The sequence below is a fragment of the Corythoichthys intestinalis genome, chromosome 9 (genome assembly GCF_030265065.1).
Source record: "Corythoichthys intestinalis isolate RoL2023-P3 chromosome 9, ASM3026506v1, whole genome shotgun sequence".
In the NCBI taxonomy this organism is placed as follows: domain Eukaryota; kingdom Metazoa; phylum Chordata; class Actinopteri; order Syngnathiformes; family Syngnathidae; genus Corythoichthys; species Corythoichthys intestinalis.
The window spans coordinates 25,884,183-25,902,038 of NC_080403.1; the positions used below are offsets into that span (position 1 = coordinate 25,884,183).

Sequence of the window (17,856 nt, forward strand, 5' to 3'; positions counted from 1 at the left end):
TGTAAATTTAAGGTGTTTTCCCCACAGGCCTTGGCCATCAAAGAGCATATTGGCTATCCAGATCACATTCTGGAGAAGAGTAACCAAAAGCTAGACCAAGAGTATGCTCATGTAAGAATAATCACTATACGTTTTAGGTAACAGAATTATCCTTACGATCACTAAATTTGACTATTTTCTGGACTATATTTTACATTCAGTTGAATTTTACTAAGGAGCACTACTTTGAGAACATCCTGGAGAATCTCAAGTCCGAGTCCCACAAGAGTCTGAAGAGGCTTAGGGAGCCGGTGGACCCCAACATGTAAGTCGATGCACACCGAATGATAAACACTGAAGTATTTTTTTTTCCCCTGAGGAATGCTTAACGACAGAATTATAAACATTCCTGGTCTCTCTTAAGGTGGATCATCGGTCCTGCCGTGGTTAATGCGTTTTACTCTTCAAACAGAAACCAGATCGGTAAGATCTTCAATGTCGAAACCTTTGAATAACCTCCCCAGTGACAACCATCTGTATCGTCTTTTTAATAGTGTTTCCAGCTGGCATCCTGCAGCCACCATTCTTTAGTGAACATCAACAGCAAGCTCTGAACTTTGGTGGAATCGGAATGGTCATCGGCCATGAGATCACCCATGGATTTGATGACAATGGTAGGACTGGGTAATTAGTGGCTGCTTTCAAAATAGTATAACCGTATATTTCAGACTATAAGGCGCACTTGAGTATAAGCCTCCACCCACCAAATTTGACACGAAAACGGCATTTGTTCAAAGAAAAGTTGCACTGGACTATAAATTGTAGCTGTCCACACTGTATTATGGGATATTTACACCAAAAGATTATCTGGTAACAATTGATTTGACAGCGGCAACATAGAGTAAGACCAAATCAACCACCATGAAGCTTTGAACCAATTGGCTGTAAAGCTTGATTGCTTCAAGAAGCTTCATTTGCCCATCACTGCTCCCTTGAAGGAGACATTCAACTTCTGCTGCCGCCTGCCATAAACACTGTTGTCATCCAACATGCCTCCTAGCATGCATTGCAGCGATACAGATGTAAATAGCAATTAAAATTCATGTTCGATGCTAATGATTTCTTTAGTTACTGTTCCAGTTGTTTTATTAATTGCTAGTTATGGTATTTGGTAACACTTCATTTGACAGTGGATACAAATGGAGATAGTGACATAATTTGCTGGACGACACTTAATAACATCAGTCATAATCATTCATTAATGCCCATGATAGTGTCATGTCGTAATTATGACGGTCTTATGGCAGTCTTATGATGCCGCTGTCAAATTAAATGTTACCTATTAACTAGGATGTCAAATGATTAAAAATTTTAATCGAGTTAATTACAGCTTATTCCTCAGCTTAAAAATTGATTAATCGTAATTAATCGCAATTCAAGCCATCTATAAAATATACCATATTTTTCTGTAAGGTATTGTTGGAATGGAAAGATAAGACACAAGACGGATATATACATTAGACATACGGTACATAGGTACTGTATTTGTTTATTATAACAATAAATCAACAAGATGGCATTAACATTATTAACATTCTGTTAAAGCGATCCATGGATAGAAAGACTTGTAATTCTTAAAAGATAAATGTTAGTACAAGTTACAGAAATTTTATATTAAAACCCCTCTTAATGTTTTTGTTTTAATAAAAATTTGTAAAATTTTCCGTCAAAAATAAACTGGTAGCTCGCCATTGATGTCAATAATTACACAATGCTAATGTGGTGCTGAAACCCATAAAATCAGTCGCACCCAAGCGAAAGCAGAGGGTGACAAAAACACCAAAAAACACAAGTAACAAGTGGACATTACACTGTGCTGTCATTTTAATGTGCTTTAAATGCATCAAATATCTTAACGTGATTAATCTAAAAAATTAATCATTAACCATTAACCCGATAATTTTGACAGCCCTACTATTATAGGCCTGAACGATATTGGAAAAAACTATTATTGCGATTTTTGGGGGGTTTGCGATGTATTGCGATATTATATTGCGATATTAAAAAAAGAACATATATACTGTGCATATATATATATATATATATATATATATATAGATTTTTTTTTTTTTTTAAAGACATTTTCACTAGATGACTTGAATAGCTGTTTGGAAAGACTTTGGATGACTCACCATCACAACAGTGTACAGTGATCCCTCATTTTTCGCGGTTAATGGGGACCAGAACCCGCCGCGATAAGTGAAAAACCGCGAAGTAGCGCACCTCCCCAATTTTTTTGTTTTTTTTTTGTTTTTTGTGCTCAATGTATTTATTCAGATTTAGCATTAGACATGTTTTTTCTCACTTTTTCCCCCAAAGTGATTTATAAAATGTATATAAATAAATGATTTTTAAGCACTTCAAATGTCATAATTATTATCAGTTTTAAACATGTCCAACCAAATCATTTTTGAACAAGAATAAAGTACTGTAGTAGAAAAATGCTTGGTTCTATTAAATGCTTCTGTTTATCTACCTTAACTGTGACTCTTGGAGTGACATGTAGAAATTTCAAACTCCTCATGATCACTTCTGGCATTTGTTTTATGTCTCAAACGTCTCCACATACACATACACATTCATTCCAGCGCGGCTTCCTTGCAGAAACTGTTTAACAAGTTAAACAATGATTGACACATTGCTCCGCTTTGAAGTCCGTTTTTTTGGCAAGATCAAAGACAACGAGCATCGTTAACTTGAAGAAACAAGTGCTGCAGTGACTGAGAGGAACAAAGGGCTGGGAGTGGGAGGGTATGAGGCTGTGCGCAGAGCAGAAAGCAAGGCTTATGTGGATTAAAAAAAAAAAAAACTATCGCACGTGCTTGCAATGATGGGACTATCGCGTATGCGCACATCGCGATGGCAATGTTTAAACGATATATCGTTCAGGCTTACTATTAACCCAATAAATGGAAGAAAAAAAAACGCACTGGACATATAGCCGCAGGATTCAAAATGATGGGGAAAAAGTAGCGGCTTATCGTCAGAAAATTACGGTAATAATGCATTATTATATTTTACTACTACTAAAAGTACGTGTTGACAAAATATGGTCTGGTAGTAGAATAACAACTACTGTACCGCTCGTTGATTGAATATCAGACTCCAGTTCTTTCACAGATGTTTAATGCTTATCAAAACAACAACTTTAGCCATAATTCTTAATATTTACATAAAATAAATGCTAACTGCACGTTTTTTTTTTTTTTTTTTTTGCTTTTAATCAAGAATTGAGACTGTTTTACGTCCATATCTATAAAGAATTCGGGGATTTAAGCATTTAATCATAAGACCTTTCACCGGAAAACCTCTGTTTACATACTAAGGTCACTAACAGACTAGCATTGTACTTCGACATATTTACGTAAAATAAATGCGAACTGCAGTTTTTTGTTTTTTTTTTGCTTTTAACCAAGAATCTAGACTGTTTTACGACCATATCTATAAAGAATTTGGGGATTTAAGCATTTATTCACAAGAATTTTCACCAGAAATGCTCTGTTTAGATAAGGCGGCCGCTAGCTTAATTTACTAACACACGAGCGTTGTACTTCGACATATTTCATAAAATAAAGGCTAACTGCACGATTTTTTTGCTTTTAACCAAGAATCAAGACTGTTTTACGTCCATATCTATAAAGATTTCAGCAATTTAAGCATTTATTCACAAGAATTTTCAACGAAAAAAGCTCTTTGCCTGTGATTCCACTCGGTCAGCTTTGACAGCCTCGCAAACGATGCAGGCCCCCTATTTAATGGTCCCGCGTCCCGTTAATACGTTATGAAGTCTATGCTTACATTTAGTGACGCCGCATATACACTTCCGGTGAACATTTCAAAATAAAGGCATGGCATGTCTGCAGTTACAACTACTGTTTCCCATTTTGATTCTGACATTTCCACTTCGGGTCACTTTCAATGTGCCCTGCTTCCACCCTTCCTGTGCCTGCATGCTTATACTCTTTTCTCCAATAACCTAGCTGTTTCGATCTTAGGGTTTCCTTCACACCTTAGTTTTGTAAAGGTACTTCAGTGTCCAGCGTATTTTTCTGATAGTCAGGGTTTCTCCGAATTTCCTAGTATTCAGTGTACTCCGGAAAAACTCCTTCCTAATGAAATGAAAAAAATCTAAATCTGTTGACAGTACAGCTCAATATGTACTTGATTGACGTACCATACCTGGTTTTCCATTATAGGGAGAAATTTCGACAAGGATGGCAACATGCTGAACTGGTGGAGCAATTATTCTGCGGAGCATTTCAAGGAGCAGTCACAGTGCATGGTGCAACAGTATAGCAAATTCAGCTGGAAACTCGCGGGTGGTCAAAATGTAAGCCTTTTTCATGATATAGACCAAAGACACCAAGATGTGCTTTTGTGCATTTACGGGCTTTTCATTGTAGGTGAGCGGAATTGGCACTTTAGGGGAAAACATTGCAGACAATGGAGGAGTTCGCCAAGCCTACAAGGTGGCCTTAAAGATGCTAAAATATTTGTGTGAGTTAAAGTTTCACACAACACGTGTGTTTTGAAAGTGTTTTTCACCTGTTCACAGGCTTACTTAAAGTGGGTGGAGACAAACGGGGAAGAGCCTCGTCTGCCCGGTCTAGACTTGGATCACAAACAGCTGTTTTTTCTTAATTTTGCCCAAGTAAGCAAAGAAAAATATATGTATGTATAAAGGAGGCCCAATCAGAAAAAAATAGCAGTGCATTGGTAATTAAAAAAAAAAACAAAACATTCTCCACTCCAGTGTTGCTTTCGCCAACAATGACAATAACGAAAATATTTCGTTGACAAACAATTTTTTTCATGATGATGACGAGCCAAAAACGTTGCTCAGGAGACTAGAACGTAACGAGACGAATGCCAGTTTTTGTGTGACGAGAAGACAACGAGACGAAAATGCAACATACGTAGTTTCTGTAATACTGTATGTTCACAATGCGTGAGTTAGCGTGACCTTTTCATGTTGTACGTGTCGTGGAGTAGGGCTGCAGCCATCAATTATTTCAGAAGTCGATTAATCTATCAACTAATTAGTTTGAACAATGGGATTAGGAACATTTAATGCATTGCAGAATACATTTTAGGAGATGTAAAACAAAGGCTTGCTAGGATTGCACTTTCAGAAGAGCATTAAATGTGAATACAAAAATAATACAAAAATAGTTGCTCCAAACTATGCATGATTGCACTTTTATTTAGAAATGAATTCAAATACCTGATCTTAGCCTCAAATGGTATTAAAAAAAATTAGGATCTACAAGTGAGTACAACAAGTGAACATTTGGCTTACTTGCATAGCAAAAGTCTACTAGCCTAAATGCTATAAAAAGCTAACATTTTTTTCTACAATGCTTTTAACAAATTGTTCAAACACATATTCCCACACAAAAAAACAGCTAAATATACTAATTAACGAATGCATAAAAATACATTAACTCAAACAAAAACTTACCTTATGTTGGTCTTAACAGGGAGCAGCTGGATTCAGCCATGTTGAATGAGTTATGTCGTATTCACTGTTGCTACTTTAGGGCAGTATATCCACCCAAAATCAATAAAATCAAATGCTAACACTTTCAAAACAAACCATTACATTGCCACTATAATTAAACGAATACTCGAAGCAGCAAAATTGGGTTCGAAACTTTTTTCCTAATCGAATTACTCAAGTTAATCGATTAATCTCTTCTTCTCTCTCTTCTGAAGAAGAGAGAAATGGCGGCGCGGAACAAAGTTTGCAGCGGCCCGATGCTCACTCATAGAACGGAATTTCGTTGCATCTGTTGTCATCTTGTGAGAGCTGGTGTCCATGACAAATAAATCTCTGAATCTGTAATCGTTGCAGCACTAGCGTGGAGTACGTCAGCTTGCATTGTAGCAGTATCGTGTCACTCATGTGAGATGTACTGCGCCTCCCCCTCACTCTTCTCACCAGAGTTTAAGATGTGTTTCAAGTTAGACTGCGCTTCATTTTGCTCATTTGAAAACACATTAAGATTTGTTTTGTTATCTTGGCAAGAGACAATATGCAATGTTGCTTTAGACTTTAAATCTCTGTGCTGAGTGATCATCACAGACTAAATAACTCGTTGCATTAGGATAGCATTCGCGTTAGTATTAGCATCAACTTTAGCGTGGCGAGCATCCTCTTAAACGTTCAGATATCACTCATTTTTAACATAGTTTAACATAGTTTGTGGCTTCTAAGTGGGTTTATTTGAAAATAATGTACTACTTTTCCTGCCGAGTGTGTATCATCATCACGAAGTTGGCGTTTTCCTTGTAGACGCTACTATTTTTGCTCGTCTGTCTATGTTCATTCGAAATTGTTGGAAGCGTTTATTTTTGGACTAAAACGTTTGAATTTTAAAGATCAGAACAATGAGTAACTGTCGACTAAAACTACACGAAATTTGCTTAAGATTTCGTCGAATAAAAGTAGACTAAGAGGAAGACATTTTGAAATGACCAAGACTAAGGCTAAGACAAAATTGAAAGGGCTGCCAAAAACAACACTGCTCCACTCTGAATGTTCACTTTGCTTCGTCCAGGTTTGGTGCGGTGCTTATCGGCCAGAATTTGCCAGCCAGACCATTAAAACAGATTCCCACAGCCCATTACAATACAGGTAAGGTAAATATGCCACCAGGTTAAATTATCTTATGCTAGCCACAAACAAAATAAGCATTAGAAAACAGTTATCAATGGAAATCTTCAGTACCGCCAACGCAAGGCTATTGGATCAAGGAGATGATGTATTTTCTCAAGTTGGAGAAAATTAGACTGACACTTGGTGGATCTTCTGCGTCCTTTGAGAACACTTGGAACCCTTTTTTTGTTATATGTTAGGAGCACAGATTGTCATATTGTAAATTTTTGAAATATGCCTGAAAACCCTCATAATGTATACAGTATGTACACTTTTGTTATTTAGCCTTTGTTCTTTTCCCCTTTAAAGGGGCATAATAATAATAATACATGGTTTTGGAGATATGTGCCGGGGGCCTTGGGAGACGGGGGTGTGGGTTTCGTCGTGGGTTCCCCCCCCCCCTTTTTTTTTTTCGGGGGGGTTCATATTTTTTTTCGGGTTGGTTGTTCAGTTTGGTTTGATATATAAAAATAAAAGTTACGGGGGATTTGATGAACTGATCATGGGCACAACTGCTGATTGCCTCTTTAATGTGGATTGCCCCATTTGCTTCTGATCCTTGTTAAAAAAAAAAAAAAAAGAAAGCAGTTATCGATCGTGTTGTCCGTCAGGAACGCACAGTATGTTCATGCAGCATGTTCAAAAAATTTTTATCCTGGTACACGTTTTCACTGGCACTTCTCCAGGGATTCTTGGAATTCTATAGGAACTTAATTTTTCCCTGGGTATTCCAGTTTTTCCTGAGTGCTTAATTTTGTTCTGGGTTTCTTCACAACTCAAACTGATAGGACAGTTTTTCCAGATTTTTGTACGTCCTCTATTTTGTTCGAGTATCCCACTTCACCCAAAATCTGCAACTATTTCATAAATTTCCAGTAACATCGCTTTATCATGCCATTCAGACCAGTTATTGCTGAATTGCAGTTAATAGCTTAAATTACTTTCTCAGCAGTCTTTACAGTTTTTCTCAATTGCTTTGGTACGTTTCTCAGATAAGAATTGAAATTCTCAAAACTACTTGTTTAATCTTCACAAAATGTCACACAAGGAGCAAAACAACATTACCAGCAAAAGCCAGTTTTCTGTGCAAAATACTTTGTCTATCGCTCTAAATTAAATTTCTGTGTCAAGAACATGTCAGTGCTGTCAGAATGATAAGTCCTTGTTTCATTGTGTACAGACAAGACAGTCAAATTGCTTAGTCATGCTCTCAGTTGAAAAGTTACCCTGGTGAAAGGCTCTGACGCCGAAGATGGTGTACGTAAGTTTTGATGAAAATTGCAAATTACAACTTTGTGTGTGGGAGATTGATTGCTAGAGACTGGACAAGATTCAGTTTACACTTTTCCTGTTTTTGCAACCTTTACAGATCATGTCATTGCAACACAGTATGGCTGCAGCTATCGATTATTTTAGGAGTCGATTAATCGATGAACTAGTTAGCTCGAATAATCGAGGAATCTGATGAGGAACACGAAAATTTTAAAATACCTGAGCTGAGCCTCAAACGGTATAAAAAACAATGACAACAACAGAACAATTGGCTAACTTACATAGCAAAAGTCTGCTAGGTTCATTGCTATAAAATGCAAATTTTTTTTTTTTTTTTTTTTTACAATGCTCTTAACAAATGGTTCAGACACATATTCCCACAAAAACGGCTAAATATGCCTATAAACTAAATTATGAATGCATAAAAAACATTAGCTCAAACAAAAACATAGCTTACGTTGGTCTTATCAGAGAAGAGTTGGATTCAGCCATGTGAAATAAGGCAGACCAGAGAGCAGTGTATCCGCCCTAATCAATAAAACTAAATGCAAACACTTTCAAAATAAACCATTACAACGCCACTTTAATTAAACGAATGCTCGAAGCAATAAAATTTAATTTGAATATTTTTTTCTAATCGAATACTTGAGTTAATCAATTAATCGTTGCAGCACTACAATACAGAAAGCAAAAGACAGCACTGAGTATCACAAAGAAATATAAAAGCAAAATTACAAATGTGAACATAAGACAATCGGCACAACTAAACTTAAAATGCTGTCAGGATTATTCACTCATTCCTTCTACACATCTTGACGTTCCTCTCTGCTTGGCCACAAATTTTCATCCAGGTCACAACGGATGTCCTCTCTTGCTATACAGCATGGAGAGAATCTTCTTGAATGCCTTACACAGCCAATGCAGGCATCTGCTGTGATGTCACTGCATGCTGCATTCATGGCATCCAGGAAAGTCATCTGATTGTGAGGCTAGCAATCATACACTTGCCATCTCCATGTGAAGAAAAAAAATCTTCTATGGGATTGTATGGGTTGTATTGTATTGACTGAATGGGGAGTATAGTGGTAGGAACTTCATTACCATTCTGTTGTAGATTGCAAACCATTCCCTTATTATGTTGGCGTGGTGGAAACGCGCATTGTCCCAAACGATTGCAAATTATGGCAGGTTAAAATAAATTACTTAAAACAAGTATTTAAAATGCTCAGAAATGAGCACACACGTTGACATATTCTGACAACACGTTCATCCATTTTGCCTGTAAAGGGCAATGAAATAATGACTAGATGTTGTGGTTCTGCTGAGTAGGAGTGGGAACCTCTTGGTACCTCACAATACGATACGATTTGCGATACAAAGCTCATGATAATGATGATCTGACGATACAACGATTATCGATACATTGGTCAGGAGATCATTCTAGGATATTCTACAACCAACTAATGAACAGGAAAAACAAGCTTCTGCTGTGAATTGGAATGAGTTTATCACTAGTAGATGTCCAATCCATTTGAACTGGGAGGGTGGCAGCGAATGAACGAATGCCATCCCTCCCACTTCAAACGGATTGAACGTCTATGTAGGGCTGCAGCTATCGAATATTTTAGTAGTCGATTAATCGATGGACTAGTTAGTTCGAATAATCAAGTAATCGGATAAGGTACAGTTGTGGTCAAACGTTTACATACACTTGTGAAGAACATAATCTCATGGCTCTCTTGAGTTTCCAGTTATTTCTACAACTCTGATTTTTCTCTGATAGAGTGATTGGAACATATACTTCTTTGTCACAAAAATCATCCATGAAGTTTGGTTCTTTTATGACTTTATTATGGGTGAACAGAAAAAAGTGATCAAATCTGCTGGGTCAAAACTATACATACAGCAGCGCTAATATTTGGTAACATGTCCCTTGGCCATTTTCACTTCAATTAGGCGCCTTTGGTAGCCATCCACAAGCTTCTGGCAAGCTTCTGGTTGAATCTTTGACCACTCCTCTTGACAGAATTGGTGCAGTTCAGTTAAATTTGATGGCTTTCTGACATGGACTTGTTTCTTCAGCATTGTCCACAAGTTCTCAATGGGGTTTAAGTCAGGACTTTGGGAAGGCCGTTCGAAAACCTTAATTCTAGCCTGATTTAGCCATTCCATTACCACTTTTGATGTGTGTTTGGGGTCATTGTCCTGTTGGAACACCCAACTGCGCCCATGACCCAATCTTCGGGCTGATGACGTTAGGTTATCTTGAAGAATTTGAAGGCAATCCTCCTTCTTCTTTAGCCCATTTACTTTCTGTAAAGCACCAGTTCCATTGGCAGCAAAACAGCCCCACAGCATCATACTACCACCACCGTGCTTGACGGTAGGCATGGTGTACTTGGGGTTAAAGGCCTCACCTTTTCTCCTCCAAACATATTGCTGGGCATTGTGGCCAAACAGCTCGATTTTTGTTTCGTCTGACCACAGAACTTTCCTCCAGAAGGTCTTATCTTTGTCCATGTGATCAGCAGCAAACTTCAGTCGAGCCTTAAGGTGCCACTTTTGGAGCAAGGGCTTCCTTCTTGCACGGCAGCCTCTCAGTCCATGGAGATGCAAAACACGCTTGACTGTGGACACTGACACCTGTGTTCCAGCAGCTTCTAATTCTTGGCAGATCTGCTTTTTGGTGATTCTCGGTTGAATCTTCACCCTCCTGACCAATTTTCTCTCAGCAGCAGGTGATAGCTTGCGTTTTCTTCCTGATCGTGGCAGTGACAAAACAGTGCCATGCACTTTATACTTACAAACAATTGTTTGCACTGTTGCTCTTGGGACCTGCAGCTGCTTTGAAATGGCTCCAAGTGACTTTCCTGGCTTGTTCAAGTCAATGACTGTTCAAGTCAATAATCACTCACATGAAATTGCTAATTCGTGTTGCTGTATGTATATTTTTGACCCAGCAGATTTGATCACTTTTTCTGTTAACCCATAATAAAGTCATAAAAGAACCAAACTTCATGAATGTTCCTTGTGACAAAGAAGTATCTGTTCCAATCACTCTATTGGAGAAAAATCAGAGTTGTAGAAATAACTGGAAACTCAAGAGAGCCATGACATTATGTTCTTCACAAGTGTATGTAAACTTTTGACCACAACTGTACATGAAAAATTAAAATACCTGAGCTGAGCATCAAACGGTATTAATCTTTTTTTTAAATGAGTATCTATGTACAACATTAGAACAATTGGCTAACTTACATAGAAAAAGTCCACTAGCTTAAATGCTATAACATGCTAAAGTTATTTTTTACAATGCTCTTAACAAATGGTTCAGACACATATTCCCAAGAAAAAACGGCTACCGTAAATATATCTATAAACTAAATTATGAATGCATTAAAAAACATTAGCTCAAACAAAAGCTTATGTTGGTCTTAACAGGGAGCAGTTGGATTCAGCCATGTGAAAAGAGGCAGACCAGCGGGCAGTGTATCGACACTAATCTAATCAATTAAACAAAATGAAAACACTTTCAAAATAAACCATTACAACGCCACTTTAATTAAACGAATACTCGAAGCAACAAAATTTAATTTGAATATTTTTTTCTAATCGATTACTCGAGTTGATTGATTAATCGTTGCAGCACTACGTCTATGGTCGTCAGTGACAGCCAATGCCAGGCAATGGGGTAATTTTGGGCCATTTCAGGTCATTTGCCTGTTGATTTTCAGTTACTTCCTGTTGATTTGGGGGTATTTTATGGGTCACTTCCTGCCACTTCCTGTTTATTTTGAGTTACAGAACAGGAAGTGACCAGGGAATTACCCGAATGAATAGGCAGTGACTCAAACTCAACATGAAATGACCAGTAAATGCCCTAAAATGAACATCAATTGACCTGTAAATACCCTGAAAATTGGACAGAATAACTGTAAATGCTCTGGTTTCAAATGAACAAACGTTCCCAGTCTAAATGGATTGGGCGTCGAGCACAGCAATGCAGCCTTAGAGTTAACTGAGACACTATTATGGTGAAAGATTTTGGTAGCAACTTGTTGGTTCCCTTTTTTTTTTTTTAAATAAACAGTGACACCTTTTAAAAACGATATCTCGATTTGTGGCAGGAGCATATTGATAACCTTTTGTTTTGGGATAAAAGTATCATGCTATATCACCATTTCGATATTTTGTCACACCCCTAGTGGTGAGACTATTCGTTAAAGATCCACGATAATTAATTTTGACCATCATGGCAGATACAATTGATAATGTAGGAAACAGCAGAGAATTGTACAAAATCATTTGCATGGATGCACAAAAACATCTGCAACCCACTCGAAGGAATGAGAAACTGCTTTTTTGATGTGCACTAGTGGTGCGATGTTGTGAGGATTGAACAAGTAGTTTTGAGAATTGCAAGTCTGATCTGAGAAACGTACAAAAACAATTGAGGAAATACTGTAAAGACTGCTGAGAAACAAATTTAAGCTTTTAACTGCAATTCAGGAATAACTGATGTGAATAGCATTTGCCATCTCATCCTCATGTTCTCTTCTTCTGCCCGCAGGGTTCTTGGTTCGCTCCAGAATTTTGAAGCTTTTTCAGAAGCATTCCAGTGCCAAAAAGGCAGTCCGATGAATCCAGAGCAGAAGTGCCGCGTGTGGTAGAATGTTTGTCATCATTCCTGTTATGGCAGTTGATGGTGGCACTGTCTTGATGCTGACTGTCTGCAAGAGGCTCATTTCATTGTATTTGGGGTGACAGCAATTATTGCAGTCACTGTTGTCGTATTTGCAACCAGTGACATTACAGATCGTTTCATGGCTTGAATGCAAACTCTCGTGAATTCCCAAGGCAACGCTAACATTTTGCGTAAAACCTTTTCTTCTGAGAATGTTCCATGCAAATCTCTAGAGCAGATCTTTATGATGTTTTCATTCGACCGACATGAAGTGCTTACAGCATTAATGAAAACATCAGCAGCTACAACAGAATTAGTTCCGCTCGATGAGTTTGCCTATTGACTGTTAAGTGCAGCAAATTACCTGACAGACTTAAGACTTCAGTCTCTGCAGTTTGAATCTTAAATTAACATTCTGGGTAAGCTTCAGCTTTTAACAATAACTTGGGAAAAAAAAAATCAAACAAGGATTTTCAGAAGCTTTCGCTGAGTGTCTCAAACTACAGGCATCCACACTACTTTTAGTTTCATAAACAATTTAAGTGGCTTATTCAAAACATAAAACCACTTTGAAGAACCTGGTACACAATTTATTTAAAATTTAATTGCTGGATTGAGGGGGAAAAAAACTGTTCAAATGATTAAAATGTCACCTGATGAAACATTTTTATACAAAAGATGTAACAGTTTCATGTTTCAGGAGAATGTGTTTTTTGGTAAAATTTTCAGTCATCCAATTGTGGCGAATAACCTTTCAAATTGCGAAAAAGGAGAAACTAATTTTAGCAAAGATGAAAAAAGTGCCCAGCCCTAAAAAAAGACCAACATTTTTGCGATAGCTATTGTGAGTAAGGTTTCTGAATCTAGATTTCCTTTTCAGTTTGAGTGTTGTCATTAACCTTTTTCTCATTGGCTCTGCTTTGTCTGTTTACTGACAAATAAAAAAACAAAAAATGTAGTATTTACCTACTTTGGAACTTTTAGCTATTGTGAATACCATTTTTGACTACAGATTCCTTTACATTTGAGCATTTATTAATGTTTTCTAATTTGCTTATAAATGTGAACAAAACCATACTAAATAAAAATCTAAATTTATACATAAATACATACAAAATGAAAAGTTCAATGATTTGAGTTTGGTACCATTTTCGGTTAAGGATTTCTTTCTGGATAACTTTTACTTTTGGGGTGTTTTTGTCAAATTTCCTTCATCTGTATGTCTGCTCTTTTTTTTTTTTTAATGGCAATTGTGAGAGCTTGTAGGTAGTGATTTTCAATTACCTTTAGCATCTTCTCTCTACTTTCACAACTGCATGTGACATTTAGGGGATTAAACAAGATTACATTCGTCAAATTAGCACAATAACATAGGCCAACATATACACATACATGAGTTAATTCTGGATTTTCAGCCTTTTGGACAAAAGCAATTACACGCAAACAGTGGACTGATCAGGCAACAGCAAGTAAATGTAGCTCACATTTATTTAGTAGAGATGAAAGGATGCTGAGGCTTTGTGACAGCCAATGTGAACGCAAACGAATGAGGCTGGGACTGTTATTTTCTATCTTTATTACCACATAATGGCTCAAAAATCAAAGCGGAGCACAGGGAAAAGGGGAGTTGAGTGTACAATACATAGGGGTGATTAGTGTTCCTTTGTGCCGCTGAGAGCTTTAAAAAAGAAAAAAAAATGAAAAAAAGAGAGACATTCAGGATGCCTTGTGACTGTTTAGTCTGAATGTTCTATATTCTGCAATATAAGTAGTAGACATACATGTGTGTTACTGTCTTAGTTTGATGTTCTATACATAATTATTTCCATACAGATACATCAGGTTACATCCACATGGTGAAACTGAGTCATTACCAGCCAATTACTTTTTTGGTATACATATGATACATATGTATATGTATGTAAACATGTGAGAGGAATTTATTTATCTATTTATGAGGTTGCATAGTTGCTTGGCCAAATTTTAAATATACAATGAAATAATGTCTTATGAATGTTACTGTGTTAATTGGATTTCTACAATGACTGCTATTTTTGTGACACTAACCTATAACAATTGCCATTAAAGTGAATATCCCAATAAAATTAATGAAATGTGTATTTGCCTATTTCTTTTCATGATACATATTTTAAATTAGGCCTTCACAAGATATTGTTTGAACATCGCCATCGCAATGTGCGTATTCGCAATAGTCCCATCGCAGGAAGGTTTTTTTTTTTTTTTTTTTTTTGGGGGGGGGGGGGTGTAAACTTTTTCTCATAAAAGCAGCAATTGTGCAGAGACATGGCTTCCTGGATCCCTTTTATAGACACCAATCTTCATAATTCACAGATAAACCCCCTTAGCCTGGATTAAACTGTATTATATGAATACTAGGGATGTCTAGAGGCGTGCGAAATTTCCGATTCTTAGATTATTTGCAATTCGGCCAAGGAAGATTCGAGTACGATTTACAAACATCCAAATTCCGATTATTGAATTATACCAGGCAAAGCCGAACTAAAACACAGTCAGCGCGGTCTTCGGGGCGCAATGAGGAACAGAACGAGAGTAAATATCATGTTCAACTCATGCCGCTAATAAAAAAACAATACCTAACTGCGACCGACAGCTGCTACAAACAACGCCCAGTGGCTAGTTGCTACAAACATACGGCCACATACGGCTACAGTAGATATCACATACATGTAGAACTAGATGCGAAATGACAGACGAAGGTAGCGTTACAACATATATAGCGAACTAGATGCAAAATGACAAACTTGCCGGCATTAGTAAACAGCCGCCATTTTAAAGCAGTAGACTTCTCTAGAAGGCTCTGTTGTAGCAAACCTAGTTAACTTATCTAAAATACTCCTAAATCGGAAAAATCTTGACTTGAAGCCATCTTTAAGTGATAAAACAGTTTTATAACCGACATGTCAAAAGTAGACGGAAGGGAAATTATGGAATAACGGGAGCAATTTTAACAACATTAACGGTTAATTCACAACATTAAAATAATTTAATGTAGTTTAAAGCTGCTCATACAGAATGGGGACTTGAGTTTTTTATTTACGGTTTTCAACTGTTAACTTGACACTGAAATATTAGTTAGGTTTAACCTGAGAGGATTTTTAAACAATTTTGGAACTAATGTACGAAATACTAAAACCGGGGGGTTGGGGGCATCAATAATCGATTTATAATCGAATCGGAGCCTCTGAATCGTAATCGAATCGTTACGTGACCAAGATTCCCACCTTTGGGATGTCCCTATAACATATTTCTAGACTTTAGTCCGAGGCACCTGATTTTGAGATTCTATCCATACATATCAATTCAGAGTCGCGATCCGATACAGAAAAAGTGTTTTTTTTTTTTTGCTTTGACGTTCACGCTGCCTAATACAGCCTCACTTAGACAATGAATGAGTTGCCACAGAACACTTTAGACTGTGTACAAAGCTTAACAATGATTAACATATTTGTGCCTTTGATTGTAGCGCTACCGAGGCGTCTCTGGCCAGATCAAAGCTACAAACCTGTCAATTATTGCTAACTTTTCTGTTAATTCTTCTAGTTTTAATTAGACATGTGCCGATTACCGGTTTCAAGGTATACTGTGGTAGAAAACGTCATGGTTTCAAAACCCCCCAAAATTTCCGTCATACCGTCCCTACGGTATTAGTTACAGTGCATCACAGAAGTGAGCACATCCCTCGCATTTCTGCAAATATTTAAGCATATCTTTTCATGGGACAAAACGAACAAAATGACACTTTGACACAATGAAAAGTAGTCTGTGTGCAGCTTATATAATAGAGTTAGTTTATTTTCCCCTCAAAATAACTCAAAACATAGCCATTAATATCCAAACCCCTGGCAACAAAAGTGAGTACACCCCTTAGAGAAAGTTGTCAACATTAACATACAACATGACAGTTGTCAATATTTTGTGTGGCCGCTATTATCCAGAACTGCCTTTACTTTAGCTGCCTTTACATGGAGTTTACCAGAGCTTCACAGGTTGCCACTGAAATGCTATTCCACTCCTCCATGACGACATTGCGCAGCTGCCGGATATTTGAGACTTTGCGCACCTCCACCTTCCGCTTGAGGATCCCCAAAGATGTTCTATTGGGTTCAAGTTTAGAGACATGCTTGGCCGGTCCATCACCTTTACCCTCAGCCCCTTCAGTAAAGCAGTGGTCATCTTGGGGATGTGTTTGGGGTCATTGTCATGCTGGAACACTGCCCTGCGACCCAGTTTCTGGAGGGAGGGGATCATGCTCTGCTGCAGTATTTCACAGTACATGTTGGAGTTCGTGTTTCCCTCAATGGAATGTAACTCTCCAACACCTGCAGCACTCATGCAGCTCCAGACCATGACATTCCCAGCAGCATGCTTGGCTGTACAGTAGGCATGACACACTTATCTTTGAACTCCTCACCTGGTCGCCGCCACACATGCTTGAGACCATCGGAACCAGACAAATGAATCTTCGTCTCATCAGACCATAGGACATGGTTCCAGTAATCCATGTGCTTTGTTGACATGTCTTCAGCAAACTGTTTGCGGCTTTTTTGTGTACAGCTTCAGAAGAGGCTTCCTCCTGGTGTGACAGCCATGCACACCACTTTGATGTAGAGTGTGGCGTATGGTCTGAAAACTAACAGGCTGACCACCCCCACCTCTTCAATCTCTGCAGCAATGCTGACAGCACTCCTGCGACGATTTTTCAAAGAAAGCATTTCGATGTGATGCTCAGCACGTGTGCTCAGCTTCTTTGGACGACCGACCCGAGGCCTGTTCTGAGTGGACCCTGCTCATTCAAAACGCTGGATATCTTAGCCACTGTGCTGCAGCTCAGTTACAGGGTGTTGGCAATCTTCTTGTAGCCTTGGCCATTTTCATGTAGCACAACAATACTTCTTTTAAGATTCTCAGAGATTTCTTTGCCATGTGGTGCCATGTTGGAACTTTCAGTGACCAGCATGAGAGAGTGTGAGAGCTGCACTATAAATATAAAACACACCTGCTCCCTATGCACACCTGGACCTAGTAACACTAACGAGCCACATGATATTTTGGAGGGAAAATGACATGCAGTACTCAATTTGGACATATAGGGACTTAGTTTCTAAGGGGTGTACTCACTTTTGTTGCCAAGGGCTTAGATATTAATGGCTACATTTAGAGT

General features: G+C 37.9%; 1 protein-coding gene across 3 annotated transcripts in view; it reads left to right on the forward strand.

Moving 5' to 3' along the window:
- mmel1 (membrane metallo-endopeptidase-like 1) overlaps positions 1-14,765 on the forward strand; it is a 49,213-nt gene extending 34,448 nt beyond the window's left edge. For all 3 annotated transcript variants that reach the window (XM_057846744.1, XM_057846745.1, XM_057846743.1), the window contains exons 16-24: positions 28-111; positions 201-304; positions 404-462; positions 534-653; positions 4,236-4,369; positions 4,443-4,508; positions 4,595-4,690; positions 6,600-6,676; positions 12,540-14,765. In XM_057846744.1, coding sequence (XP_057702727.1) covers positions 28-111; positions 201-304; positions 404-462; positions 534-653; positions 4,236-4,369; positions 4,443-4,508; positions 4,595-4,690; positions 6,600-6,676; positions 12,540-12,639 — 840 coding nt within the window. In that variant the 3' untranslated portion in view covers positions 12,640-14,765. The remainder of the gene's footprint in view (positions 1-27; positions 112-200; positions 305-403; positions 463-533; positions 654-4,235; positions 4,370-4,442; positions 4,509-4,594; positions 4,691-6,599; positions 6,677-12,539) is intronic.
- Positions 14,766-17,856: the final 3,091 nt, after the last annotated feature.